This window comes from Helianthus annuus, chromosome 5, assembly GCF_002127325.2.
Source record: "Helianthus annuus cultivar XRQ/B chromosome 5, HanXRQr2.0-SUNRISE, whole genome shotgun sequence".
NCBI classification, from domain to species: domain Eukaryota; kingdom Viridiplantae; phylum Streptophyta; class Magnoliopsida; order Asterales; family Asteraceae; genus Helianthus; species Helianthus annuus.
In genome coordinates this window covers 73,806,192-73,820,805 of record NC_035437.2, presented here as the reverse complement: position 1 = coordinate 73,820,805, position 14,614 = coordinate 73,806,192, and the positions used below count along the sequence as shown (strand labels likewise).

The following is a 14,614-nucleotide window of genomic DNA, read 5'->3' as shown; positions in this document are numbered from 1 at the left end:
GTGTTCTCAAATGCTGCAACAAAAACTTCAAAAGTTCAAATCCTCAAACACAAACACACCAGAGGAAGAAACAATCCACTCGAATGGCCCAGCCGATCGAGCCTACCGGCCGATCGAACAGGTCTGTCCAACCGGATATACCAGCCGACCGAACAGCCCATTCGATCGAACCTGCCGTTCGATCGACCAGCCCATTCGATCCATCCACACTTGTTTACTTTTCCGCGTTACTTATTGTTGTGTTATCGAACTATTCAGGCTAATCTTACTCTCAGCGCTCCCTTCAATCCATAATCAATCACTGTGAGTATACTTGATCCCTTTTTGCTTTCAGTACTTTTGGGTGTTACATACGTTACCATTTGCATGTGCTACTTGACTAAATGAATGATGTTTATTATGTTTGCACGTGGAGTGCTATCTACCTGCCTTAGCAACATAGTACTATAGTTTGGACTCAGCACCCGTTCACACGGGGGTTGTTAAGGACAATTACTTGCATGGATTACGGTGGTAATCATGTATTGCGAACCGTCTCGGACGGTCAACCCGCAGTCGTTGGTATCGATGGTCCCATGTCGATAATTAACATGCATCGTTTTCCTCTGTGTACGTGCCTGGTTATGCGTAAACTATTCGAACTCTATATGCTATTATCAAACTTGTGTGCTCACCTTTACATTTCATGTATTGACTTTATTTTAACGTATGTGACAGGTGCTTAAGTTGCTAGGATGCTTAGGCGCGTGGTGATGAAATCGAGGCTAGGGAGTCTAGAAATAATAAACAATTGTCTGTAATAATAACTGAATCTGAGTTGTCGGAACGGAATTATTTGCCTAGTTGATTTCTATGATAACTTGTTATTTATTTGGGATACGGTATGGGACGTATCATTTAAACTGAATTTATATAATAGTTGTTGTGGAAACTTCTGGACAATCTGTTTTGCTCAGTGTCGCGCCCCGATGATTCCGCCATCGGTTGGGGTGTGACAGTTTTCTTGCTATGATTTCCTTTTTTTCGACTAGAGGATTCGGGCGTAGGTAGAGTTTCGGGTACGAATTCGGGTGTAGGGGGCGTTTGGGATAGAGGAGTGAGCAGTTATTTGAGCTTGCATTTGTGACGAAAACATAAAAGGTAGGTTTGCAAGAAGTTGGTCGTACGCCAATATGTTCAGATCGGGATAACAGGGTTGATTAGGTTGAGACGGTTGAGGCGAAGTAGTGTTTGGTATTTCGCCTACACGATATGGGTTGTTTGGATCGAAGGTACGGTTGTGTGGATGTATTTTTTTTTATAAAAACTAGAGAGATTTTATATAGTTTAGAGTTTGATAGAAGAGAATGAGATGAAAATGGTGGAATAGGTTGGATTTTTATAAAAGGTGAGGTTAATAATTTTTTTAGTTGAAAATCTTTTTTTTAATTAGTCGTTGGGGTCCAGCGGCTATATGCCAAACCAATCGAACCACACCGGTGGAGCTATTGTCGCCCCACACATAACGCCGCCCTCCGCGCCGTTCATCGGCCGCTGTGCCAGGCGTGAAGACTGAAGAGGCCACAACGCCGGATTGTCACGCCCACTCTATGTGATGAAAGGGAGTGGTAAGGTTTGTGATAGCCCAAAAGCTAAGATCATACGGTATGGAGGCGCCTGAAAATTGGGCGTTGTTTGACACGTGGAGGACACGTCAGCGTGCGTAAAAAACAGGGTGTGGTGCCAAAACGAGGGGTGTTGGAAGGGGCGTTGAAGAGTGGCGTTATTCGACACGTGGCATACTTTTTTATTGTTAAATTATATTTAAAAATTAAAAATTATAGAAAATCTATTAAGTTTAAAAAAACAATAATAGTAATTAAGCTAATAACATTAATTTAAAAATAAAACCTAAAAATCAAACATTACTACATAAAAAAACTTAAAATCTGCCATGCTGAAAGGTGTCAGAATTCACGGTTGTGGTCATGCCTGAAGTTGATGAGAGCGACTTGTATGATGTCGTCCTCCCCAAGGTCACAACACAGTGTTTTCCACTACGGTGTGCACTGTCTCGAATCTTTCGCAATCCAAACGGATAACCCTGAAACGAGAAGAAAAGTGTCCACGGTTCAGGTGGTGTCACCCCTATGGACGCAAAAGTGTGGGAAAATTTTACCCCATGACGGACCGCTCGAGCGATTACGTGGCATGTAGTGGCTCAAGGCTTCGACCACAACTCGCATAATGCGATATCTTCTTCTTCGATCTAAGGAATTATTGCCATTTTCGGTTTTTTGAAGTGGAAACGGGTAGAAGAGTTTATAGAATTTTGGGTGAAACGAGAGAGTTTGTAAAAAATGGAAAGAGCGGGTGGTTTAATAGGGGAAAGTTCTAATTTTTAAAAAATAAAGTTTTTAAAGTTTTAAACTTACTGTTGGAGTCAAACGGTAAATATCCACGCCAAATTAGAACGTGTCACGTCAACGCGAATTTCATCTCCACGCCTGTGGAATTTTCCCCGCCAAAAAAGCCACACTGTCCTCAACGCTGTGGGCGGGCCAGTGTGGACGATGTTGACAAGCATTAACGTCGGTTTTAAACACCCACACTAAGCGTGGTAATAGATAATAATTGTTGGGGTCATAACAAGGGCTTACATTTGCAATTTGGTTCCATTCAACCGGAACTTTTAATCAAACCAACGGTATGAGTCATATCATTAGTTGCTAGAATTGCCAATCAAACTAGAATTTGCCAGAATTTTAACCAAAAAACGGCCTAACACCACCACCTATACATTTCATCAACACATTCATAAATGGTTTTACTTTGTACAAAGCTAAAAAGCTCCTGAGATCCAGTTTTGGATCTAGAAAATTTAATCAAACTAACCAGATGCTATAAGTCAAATCCTTAAACTCTACATTACTGTAAAATATAATACCCAAACCAAAACCATTTCTGACTAAAATAAAAAAACAAAAAGTACATGTACAGTGTTTATATACCACAACTAATCCAAAACTTTTCCTTCTCCATTATGCATATGAAACCTCATCCAGAGGTCAATTAACTTCATCAGTTACCACCAAGAACTTACTAGCTTCATCGATCTATTCTGCGGGTAGATTCTATAACACTGATAGAAAAACTATAATCAGAAAGAAAACAACAGATCCGAGTTTGGTCTTGATATTGCACGGTGTTTTCTGTTTTCATATACACACCTATGAATTAATCCGTCGTCCTTTTGTTTGTTTCTCAGCAAAGTCTCTAATCATCTCCTTCAAATGCTGGATACAAAAGAAAATTCTTGTAATTAATTTGAGAACATGGAGTTGCATCATAGAGAATATATTCAGATTAATCAGCTACTTTTTTGAAGAACTAAATGTGGTAACAGATAAATTTTAGGTACATGTTGAAATGAGTCCCACAAAAAATAAGGTCAACATATTAGGTATTAAGATAGTTAGATAATAATTTATTTTATTTTGTGCTACGAGGTTTTATGCATAGAAAAGAAACTTAGGTGACTTTTCACCGATCTGATCCATTTGAGCTAACTTTTTATTTACCCATTAGCGTAATACATTACCCGAATTGACCTATTCATAAGTAAATGAGTCGAAATTGACACCACTACCGAAACATTATTTTTAGCAAAGCACATTTTAAATTCATTTCCACTCATTCCAAATAAGAAAATGACCCCGTAACCAATGTGAGACACTGATGTTTGAATTGGAACAGCCATTGGATTAACAAATGAGATTGAAACCTGCAGTTCGTGATGGAGCACAACAAATATCTTCTTCAGCCTTTTATGTTTCTGCAACATTAAATACTTCAACAATTAAGACTAGAAAGCTCAGATATGTTAATGTGTTAAATAGATATTTGGTATACCGTTCCACACTGGCGATAGGATTCCATTAACTGCTCCAATATTTTGTTATATCTGTCAGTATCTCTTCCCTTAGCAAGTTCAAGGTCCCTTCCAAAGGTTTGAAACTGGTGTCTGGACATTAAGATTAAACTTTATTAGATAATACTATTCAAGCTGGACTTAATTCGGATGAATGAACACAAGTTTTAAAACCTGTATGATTCTAGAATCTTGTTCAACATATGGTAGCAATCATACTTCTCACGATACTCCTGCACATACTCGTTGTACCTATACATGAAAAAAGCAACCAATATATAAGCAAACTTCACAAATTAGGCTATTTTACAATGCAAAATAACTGTTATAACTTTTCTTTATGCTGGTGAGCCCTTGGGTTATAGGACCAGTAAAAAGTAGAGGTTGGGTAACGAGTTAAAAAGGGTAATTGTCAAAACGGGCCAACTTGAGTTGGGTAGACCCAAAACTCTTTTTGTTCAAAAACATTCTTGAACAATTAGATATTACAAAAATTATATCTTCAAGTAATAACCTAGTTTTCTAAACAAAATAATTCAGAAGGATTTTAAGTATAAAAAATACATTTTGGTCTTTTTGTGGGTAAAGACTTATGAGCTTTTTTTAATTTGCCCTTATAAAAATAATACATATTCCATATCAATCCATTCATTAAAAGCTTAAGATATAATGTGCTCCTTACTGTGAAAGATCTCGTATCGGTCCCTTCATCTCTGGCTCCTCTTTTTCATACTTAGTATATGAAGTAATACTATCATCAGAGAAAGACTCCTTTTGTCCATTAATATCACTACTGTTTACCATCCTAAAATCCTTCTTTTCTCCTAAACCTTTAGACTTATGCCGCTTTTTATCTTTTGTGGAAATAGGAACTACCACGTTCACTTTTCTTTGACTGTCTGTGTTGTTGATTAAACTTGTCCCAGCTTCATTATGTCTACCTTTATTATGTTGCGTTTGATCTACTCTTGATAGTGACTGTCTGCTGCCGTTAAATCTTGTGAGATGTTCTTCGGGAACAACCTTTTTAGGCAGGTTTAATGTATCATCGAGATTCCAGTAATCTGAACTTGATATGTTCTCCGACTTTTTAAACGTCTCAAAACGCTTTTCTTCATCACGGAATTCACCCATCTCTAAATCCGAGAGCTCTCTTACGAGTGTCGGTCTGCATCCGTTTATTGAAGTTGACTTTAATAAGTCAGTGGTGGAATCTTTAATCTGTGACGTTGACGGTAACTCAGGTTCCTTGATTAAAACGCCGTGTTTCTTCTTATGAGAACCGGAGTGTTTGCCTCCAGAATTCTTTGGAGGTCTCTTATCTTCAGCTCGTGTTTCTTTGATAAACTTTTGCATTGAAAATAATACATTGTCCCCTTGTGGGCCCCTTTCAGGGTTATCCATGTCAGCATGAGGCTTTGCCCGTGCATTAAGATGATGATTGTTGACATTTTCATAGTCATAATCAGAAACGTCACCTACAGTTCGGCTCATTATTCTGGGCCCATCAGGAGATCTACTGGCCAAATTTCCTGCTTTTAATCTTTTTACATGTTCGTTCTCATCAGAAGATCCCCTTTTCGATGCAGCATGATCATGAACTTCAATCTCATCATTATTAGTTACATGCAAACCAGCTTCATCAAACAAATCTTTTTCTAAATCAGAGCCATGACCATCTTTTTCATATCCTAATTCATGATCCAACGGTTGTGTGGGTTCTTTATCATCGTCACTCATGATATCTACGTCTTCATCAGACCCCTCTTTGCTGTCACTGTCACTGTCACTGTCACTGCTGGGACTTCTGCTGTCACTTTCGGAGTCACTGCTGTCACTGTCGCTTGCGCTCTTGCTAGAGTTAATCGCAGGGTCTTCATTATTGGGAAAAACTTTTTTATCACTTAATACATCTGGGGAAAGATTATCTATATCAATTTTTTCTGAAGTATCTAAATCGTCACAAGGTTCAGAAATGTGCTTCATAGCACCGGCTTTCATGAGTGAGCCAGTTGTCACGTCTCTGTCTCCGAGGTGATTATTGTTCTCTGGAGAACTGAAAAGAGAAAATCATGCAATATTTATATGATGTCAGTGTATGGCATAAATAATGACGTCCTTGTGGTTTGTCCAACTATGCCAAATTTCAAATTTGTACCATTTCCGTCCCTGACATTCTCGAAACATGCCAGTTCCGTTCAAAAAACTAACGTCTGTTAAAAACTGTTGTTTAACATGTCACATTTTACCCTACCTGTGCAGGTGTTAACAGACGTTAGTATTTTGGATGAAAATTGACGGAACTCCATAGATAATCAAGTAATAGTGTTAAGGTTTGATGTGTATAGCATAAATAATCAATCATGTTTAACCTTATACTTTCAGATAATGATTTCTTGAAACTTTCTATCTCAGCATCTGGTTTCAAAAAATATCTTCCTGGGGCTTGGAAAACAGCAATCTGAATGAGATAAAACAGTGTTATTCACAAAAAAAAACAAAGTATCATTATCATATAATAATTATTGGTTCATCACCTTTTTAAGGATCGGCTCAATTTGCTTCACAGATTTGGGAATGGTTTCTCCAATAGCTTTCTCTAAAGCCTAAAAGATAAGATGAGAATGTCTAAGCCACAGTAAAGTAAGAGCACAGATGCAATTACCATCCAATGGGTTACGTAATGGGTCAAAACGAGGTTAGTTCAAACAAGCCATTTTTAGTATGAGGTGAAACAACTTGGAAAGAGCTGACCCTGGGTCAATTGTTGAAGAAAAAGAACTGTAGACTTCACTGAATTTGCACCTAAGTCCTTGAACTTTATTTTTTTTTTTTTACTCAACTTTCAAAATTCATTAAGAAGTCCTTTATAAGGTTTCGTGACTCGTTCATATAAAAAGGACCGTTTCTTTATTTTTCAAAATTTGAAAAGTATATTCATTCATAAAAGGACTTTCTTGTTAAAAATAAAGTCGAGGCACTTCATCATTAAGGTTCAAAAGGTACATGAGCTAATCATGCAATACTAAAGTCCAGGGACTTGTAAAGTCCATAAGATTTTTTCAACAATTATCCTCAATAAGTATACATAACTAATGAATTAGCTATCCAATAATAATCTAAATATTTAAATTAAAAGATTCAGGAGAGTTGTACGATTTAAAAATAGACTTTAAAACTTCCAATTTGATCCCTTTTTAGCTATTTTTTTTTTACTTTGACTTGTTTGAGATAAATAAAAAAACAACCAACCAAATCAGCCCATGGACTCAAATGAACATCTAGAAACCTTGTTACACTTACCTTGAGATTCATTCCATGTGGTTTCTCCTTAAGAAGAGAAATTAACAAACTTTGCAGGTCAGTAGGTTTGTTCTGTACAGCACCAGAGGTGCTAGCATTTCCTTTAAAAGGTTGGGTCAAAGTAGCATCATCCCTGTTTGTATGCACTCTGTTATTTCTAAGTGGGGACAACGGAACACCAGATTGCTCAGGTGTAGATACTAGTGGTGACATTGAAGCCCTCATTTTGGAAAATCCAGCTTTTCCCCCAGATTTAGATGCCACTTCTGTAATAGATGCTAGCAAGAAAGAGTAAAATAAACAAAGGAGCTCCAAGAAATACATTTGTAGATATACAGTTACAAGTTTACGTTCGATTCGATTGGAAGATGAAAACCAATCAGTTTTAGGTATGTACAAAATAATGGTACTGAACCAATCAGCTTTCCTGTAGTTTGTGCCTTAAACATTAATGATTAATGCATAAACCAAGTAGTTGAAAACCAATCAGTTTCCCAAATAACGAGCACCCTTACTAATACATTATCATCACTGTGGTATAAGAAGACCCCTTACCTGAAGAAGGTTCAGCTTTCATCTTTTTGAAAGGAGGCTCTTTCTTTTGTTTATATGATCCTCTCCATGCATTATTCACTGCAGCCAAGAAACAAAGTTTAAAAATTCAAACACTAATATATGGTAATCGGTTATATGTAAAGCTTTTTTTACAAAGCATGATGTGCAAATTACATGTGGGAAAACAAGTGGTAACCAAAGATAGTGATGATTGAATAAATATGATACCTTCAGCAGCAGCTAAAGCCTTCATTTGAGTCTTCATAGATGGATTTCCATGATCTAAAACAATGGCTCTGTCAAAGGATATCAAAATGATTACTAGATGTTCAGAAATTGGAAATGTAGTGCCAAGGACTATGTTTCTAAAAACCATGATAAAACGGCATCGAATTAAGTGATGATTGTACCTGCCTAACTGTAAGCAATACCTCTACCAAACCTTGTAAGTTGTAACCAACTTTGGTGTAGTTTTACAAAAAAAAATGTTGTTTTACATAGTGATGAGTTTTTGCCAGTAGAATATTCTGCTTAATGCCTTAAAATAGGTTCTAACTTATATTACCCCTTGAGAAAATGAACATGTTTTCCCTACAACGACGTTTGGCATTTGGCATTGATTTACCTTTTTGCATTAGTTATGAATGGGCTCACCTAAGACATTTAAATAGTAATATTCCTGTGTATGTTTTCCACAAGATAACTTATTTATTAATGCTATTATTCAAGATGTAAGGTCAGAGTTAGAATTCAGAAGAATACGTCAAAAACCTAAGGTTAGAAAATTTGCCAGACAAAAAAAGAGGTGATTTTAGTGACTACAATAAGCAGTAAGAACATGCATGTATGGGCCAGTGGTACACTGGTACCTATGATGTTTACTTTTGTTCATTGCACTGAGTGCTACAGAGGAAAGGTGTTGCAAGTTCTAATAGGGTCAATGATACTAAACAACTTGTTTCAGATCTAACAAACACACAAAAGTTACTCTCACTCAATCAATTAGACAGTTACAGTTTAATATTTTTGTATTTATTGGTATTCTTCCTATTTTCATAAAAGGATAGGTTAGTTTTCCTTCCATCTGTCTATCAACAAGCAGACATTACTCTATACAGCAAGCAATAAGGAGTTCTTTTACACTGAACCATGTTGATATGATATTAATGAAACCTTAATAAGTTTAAGGAACATTAAGAAGGATATCATGACATGTGAATAAGCAAGAAATATAAGAAGATTCATGAGGCAGGCATTTTGATAGTGTTTGTTAACAAATCATATGCCGAAACAAAGAGGATGGGGTGTATCATGAACGTAAATAACCTAGCAGGTAATCGTATCTACGCAAGGGCCAACAGCAACCTAACATATGTTAGCAACATGAGTGAAAATATAATACTGCTGATGTCAAACATGCAACATACTTTCGTGATTTGTGTTTAAGTTCTGCTTCCACTGTTCGACTTTTAACATAGTTCTTAACTGTATCGTCCAATTCACGATGAACATTCAACTTTCGCCAAGCATTTCCAGACTCAACAAGCAAACCATCTCCATTATCACCACTTCGGCGTTCTTCATATATGTCACATAGGTCTCCAGCTTTTTCTTTAGACCACGTGAATCTGAACTCCTTGCCTCCTACATCAATGACCTGAAACAGTAACAAAAAGTTAAAACAGAACTTGACACATTATCAAAATCACGAAACCTCGAGAGCTAAATCTATTCAATGTAATCCAATAAAAAAACACAGACATACAGTTCAAACCAACATTTATGCTTCTACAAATATTAAATATACCATCTGTTTAATAACATTTTAAACTGTAAATTGATTGCAAAACTGTTCACACTACACAATTGACACTCCTCTCATGTTCTATGTACAATTCTCGTAACCAATTTCAATTACATTAGTACTGCAACCTAGCAAGCGAAATTTGGATTAAACAACATAATAAATTCATCTAATAACTTATCACCACAACACCTTTACAGTATCAGCAACAGAGACAACACAGTACCAAATTAAACATCCAATTTTCACTACGGACAACTAAACTTCGGAAAACAACATAAAAACAGAGCCTGTATCCAGCTCAATTGAGTAAATAAACCTACATTTCCAGCAGGATTATTAGCAACTGAATCAAACTTGATCCTCGCAGCATCGCCACGCGCTTCGAGGCGCTTGATTTCTTCAACGAGATTAGGCGATAGCTTAATAATCATACCGAAGTTGAGCGGATTATTACGAACTAAACTGAACGCTTCATCCGCCGTTGAAACTGTAGCCGATGCGGCCGGTGTACTGCTACGGTTACGGTGACTGCCACCGGTAGACTGACGGCTACCGGAAACAGTACCGGACGGGCGTTGAACGGAGGACGGTTGGAAGGTGGAGTGGATGTTCCGATTGGCCGGACCGCCGCCGCGGCCGCGGTTGAGCTTACCCGAGCCTCCGTACATTACCGGAGATTAGGGTTTAGCGGCGGAGGAATCAATCTGAGGTGGAATTGTGGAGGTGCAAACCTGGAAACCGTCACAAGGAAAAGATGTGTGAGAAATTGGGAATTCTTCGTTTTTTTTTTCTTATGGTTTATTTTTACTCGTTGTAAGGAACAAACGTGAATAACAAAATTAGCAACGCCGTTAGTTGGTAGAGAGTTAAAAATATCCATGCATGATGAGTCATCCTTGATTGTTTTTAGGGTATTTTATGGTTGTAAAATTAGCAAGTTGTCTCACTATTGTTAGTCATTGGCGAAGCTTTACAACGAAGACGGAGGTCGAAAATGTATATATCAAAAAAATTCTATAAAATTGGGGTCGAAAACGTATATACCCAAAAATTTCTATACGAAAACTACATATATAAAAGTTCGGGGGGGGGGGGGGGGGGTCTGGCGCCCCTCCCGGCCCCTCTTAAGTTGCGCATGTGATTGTTGCGGCGTTTCTTAAAAAATATATGTTAAAACGTACATAAAAATAAACACAAAAACGTATTATATTTGTCCAGACTTATTTACAGGAAAGTTTACGTTAAAACGTAAATCAACTTAAAGTTTTTAGAAATTTAAGACAGGGTCGTCCCCGAAAATCTTCCAAAATATGTAGGTCCTATGCGAAGATAAAATATGGGCCCCTAAAATATAAACTTCTTAAAAAGAATATACAAAAAGTTTTAAATATATGAAAATAAATTAAAAATTTGTGGAATCACTTGCATGTTGCGCAGACTGCTTTTTTACGTGAAAACGTAGATAAAAAGCACATCACACGCGCATTTGGACAACGAATCGTAGAAAGAAAACACGTTGTAACGGTAAATTAAGAAAATGTGGAATAGTTACGTCGTAACTTTAAAAATAGTTATTTACGATCATGTAAAACCATCGTAACCTATCCAAATTTATTTACAAAATACACAGAGTTGAAATAGAAAAAAATAAGACTTTTTTTCATTAAAAAATGGAACACACAAAACCAATTGTAGATTGAATAATATTTTAATAAATTAACATAAATAAGCATTTTTAAACTAGATCTGAGAAATAACTACGATTCCCATTTTGATTTAATGTAGCACAAAATTAGTCAATTAATGTCATTTGCATTTAATGCATAGGTAACAAACATAAAGAAAAAAGATCAACTAAAACGAAGATATCAATATTAGAACCCAAGACCTACTTGCTAATAAAGTGACATGAGAACCACCAGATCATGGGGCCTCATGTTGTCATTTTCCAATTCAGTACTTATATATTCTAAGTTCTACAACGTAACTTTAGTTAAAAAAATAATTTTTGGGCCCACGTAGTGGTGACGGAAGTTGGTGCAAATAAATATCTTGGTGAATGATGCATTGTTAATGTTGGACATTCAACTTAATTAAAACATATTTTAAAGCTTAACGTTTAAAAACACACCACAACCACAATATAGTTAAGTTGTCTTGATCCTTATGGATCTTAATACATAGGTCCCAAAAGTTTTAAAAGTTGTCCAAATCATTATTAAACAAAACATGCATCAACTACCACAAGATACGCCAAAATTCCCGAAGCCGAACTCAAGTACCTGAAGAACACGTTAAAATCAAGTGTCAACACAATGGAGGGTGAGTTCACATATCCAAATTATAAACAATTTGATCAAAGGAAAACTTTCTAATTATGTGTTTATTATCAAAACATCCATATAATTTACGAAAGTCAATTTATTTCCTTAACAAAAATCCATGTCACACCCCAACCGATGGCGGAAACATCAGGATGAGACGAAGTGTGTAGATTGCTCAAAACGTCATAACACTATGTGACAATAATTAATTTAAATTCAAATTTCATTTCAAAACTAGAAGTCATACATGATTCAAAAGGAAATAACAACATTGGTTCAACAAGTAACATAACAAACAAAAGATAGAATATTCTAGGCGTGTGTCTAGTCCACCCTAACTTGTTTCATCATTCATCCATACTTCATTAATCAACCTGCAACATGTATTAAAATAGAGTTCAATGCAAAAGCAAAGAGCGAGTATACAAGTTTGTTTACATAGCATATTAGAATAAAACTCATATCCAACATGAACATAATAAAATAGTTTCAACGTGCTAGTTTACGTAGTCCAAGTGATAGCCCAAGTTTCCCAATGCGTTTAAGTACCTAACCCAAAGTTTCACGGGAGGTTGATATGTCTCCTCCTAACAATACCCCAAAGACTAACGGGGAGGTGCATTACTCCTATAGCGCTACCATTGTTAAGGCGGAACTACACACAAGGATTAAACGTTCACATAGCATAAAAGTCTCAAGTATCACAAGTTTCATGTTTCATGTTTAAATGGATAGAGTATGTTTCAAATAATTTTCAAGTGTCAAGTGTTTTTGATATAGAATACATGTTGCATCCCAAAAGTGTTTAAAACAAAAAGGGATCGAGTATACTCACAGTGGTTGCGTATAGGGATTTCTTGAAATAACGCACGAGTAAAGATTGAGAATTTCCAAGAGAACAAACGAAATGATTACCCTAAATATTTGGGAATAACACATAACGATCCGTTAATATTTGTCCTTAAATTTCCTTATTTTTATTATTTACAAATATAATTTAGATATTACAAATTATTCCATTATTAACCTTAAAATTTATAAAAGGAATTATTTATTTATGTGAGTATCAAAATTTAATAGCTTATAAAAAAATGAAATAAATAAACAAAAGAAATTGTTAACTTCTTGAGTCAAAAAAATGTAAATAAGTAAAACCATTTAACATTTAACAGAATCATCTTCTACATGTTTGTCTTGGTTCAAAAACAAAAATTACTTTAGTAAGGAAAAGGAAAATTACTTTAGTAAAGAAAAAAGAGTCTGACAACATTAAATCTATTAAATATGAATGAATATTATATTTAAAGGAGTCAGTTGATGATCCACACATTTGTCAACAACTACTTATTATCAAGTAGTTAATAATATATGGATGAAAATAAAGAGACACTACTTAACAAGAGCCTCATCAATCGACTGTTCATTTTTCAAACAGACTGTTATTTGTCCTTTCTCTATTTTTTTGTTTTGAAATGTTATAAGAGTTGAACGAGTATTAACTAAGGAAAGAAATGGTAATGGAGGTATACCGAACACGATGAAATGGTTCCCGTTGCGAACTCCGACCGTAGCTGCCCCGATGTTGACCGTCTTTGATCCGCTCGACGGAAACCAAAACGGATACCGAACAGGGACCGTACCGAGTCTGACCCGAACCAAGACCAAACCGAGACTCGAACCCGGACTGAACTAAACCGAGGGCGAATCTTGAACCGAACCATGAGCCGAGACTCGAGCCATGAATCTGACCGATCATAGCTCAGATCGGGCCGGAGAGTTTGTCGAAGGGGCCTCGAAACCACCACCGCCACTCCCACTGTTGTCGCCGCCACTACCACCGCCGTGAGCGGCGGCGTAGCTGCCTTGAACTGTCATCGATGCACCACCTTGCATCATCATCATCTTCAACCTCTCACCTTGGTCTTCAGCTCGTCCCGTCACCGGTTATTCCGGTCTCCGGAACCCGAACGGTGGGAGGGAGTGGATGTAGTGTAAAATAACACTGATCTTTTGTAGGTTGTGATTGAGTATAATGGGTTTGGGTGTGTATTTAATATAAGTTGGTTGAGAGAATGGAGCTTAAAATCAACCAATGGCTGAATCTAAAAATATGGGCTGTGAAATAATTGTTGGCCGCACATGGCCTCCACATTCTGGCCACTTTTGTTTGATTTGTGTCTTTTCTAATACATAGCATGTACTGTAATATTTATGTGTAAGTTGGTGAAAAGAAAATGAAGGAAGAAAATAAAGGAGCTTAAAAAAACATGGAAGTAAAGGTTGTCCATGTGTTCGGTCGTAAGTTGTCCTTCACACTTTCCCTTTTTTTTAGGGAAGTCCCTAATGTATGAAGTGCTTGATGTTTTAATATATAAATATCATCATTTAAAGTGAGAGTCATAAAAACAATGGATCAAAGCTGAATTCAGCCATACTTTGGCTGTGTAGTGCGATTGGCCACAAGGCCATTTTAAAACTTTCATGGTTTTGGCCATTCAAGACCCTAATGTTTCATATATAGCACAATAATAGGTATAACATGTATTATTAATACATGTTTATGTACTTTATTATGTATATTTTAATTTTTAAGGAAAATAAGTAATAAGTTTGTATAACATAAAAGTATAGGTTGTATTATGAACGTCATATCAAACGTTCGCATAAATTAAACATGTATTTTTTTACGAGAAGCACGAATATGTATCGAATGAA

General features: G+C 36.3%; 1 protein-coding gene and 1 long non-coding RNA gene across 6 annotated transcripts; both read right to left on the bottom strand.

Moving 5' to 3' along the window:
• Positions 1-2,742: 2,742 nt before the first annotated feature.
• Positions 2,743-10,375, bottom strand: LOC110940448. 4 transcript variants are annotated; one of them, XM_022181982.2, is made up of 13 exons: positions 9,896-10,375; positions 9,196-9,425; positions 7,997-8,064; positions 7,769-7,846; positions 7,214-7,491; positions 6,448-6,516; positions 6,283-6,371; positions 4,593-5,966; positions 4,085-4,162; positions 3,892-4,003; positions 3,764-3,814; positions 3,210-3,275; positions 2,743-3,121 (listed from the first exon to the last, which is right to left on the bottom strand). In XM_022181982.2, the coding sequence occupies exons 1-12, from the start codon at positions 10,241-10,243 to the stop codon at positions 3,210-3,212; spliced, it is 2,841 nt and encodes a 946-aa protein (XP_022037674.1). In that variant the 5' UTR covers positions 10,244-10,375; the 3' UTR covers positions 2,743-3,121. The 4 variants fall into 4 exon arrangements, with proteins under 4 accessions (XP_022037674.1, XP_035846151.1, XP_022037673.1 ...); XM_035990258.1 differs by having other exon boundaries at positions 7,214-7,479; XM_022181981.2 differs by having other exon boundaries at positions 2,811-3,275.
• A 1,342-nt stretch (positions 10,376-11,717) lies between these two features.
• LOC110940446 lies at positions 11,718-14,098 on the bottom strand. Of its 2 annotated transcripts, none has more exons than XR_002593157.2 (3): positions 13,429-14,098; positions 12,735-12,815; positions 11,718-11,857 (listed from the first exon to the last, which is right to left on the bottom strand). It is a non-coding gene; the product is annotated as an uncharacterized LOC110940446 (long non-coding RNA). The 2 variants fall into 2 exon arrangements; XR_002593156.2 differs by lacking the exon at positions 11,718-11,857 and adding an exon at positions 12,105-12,273.
• Positions 14,099-14,614: the final 516 nt, after the last annotated feature.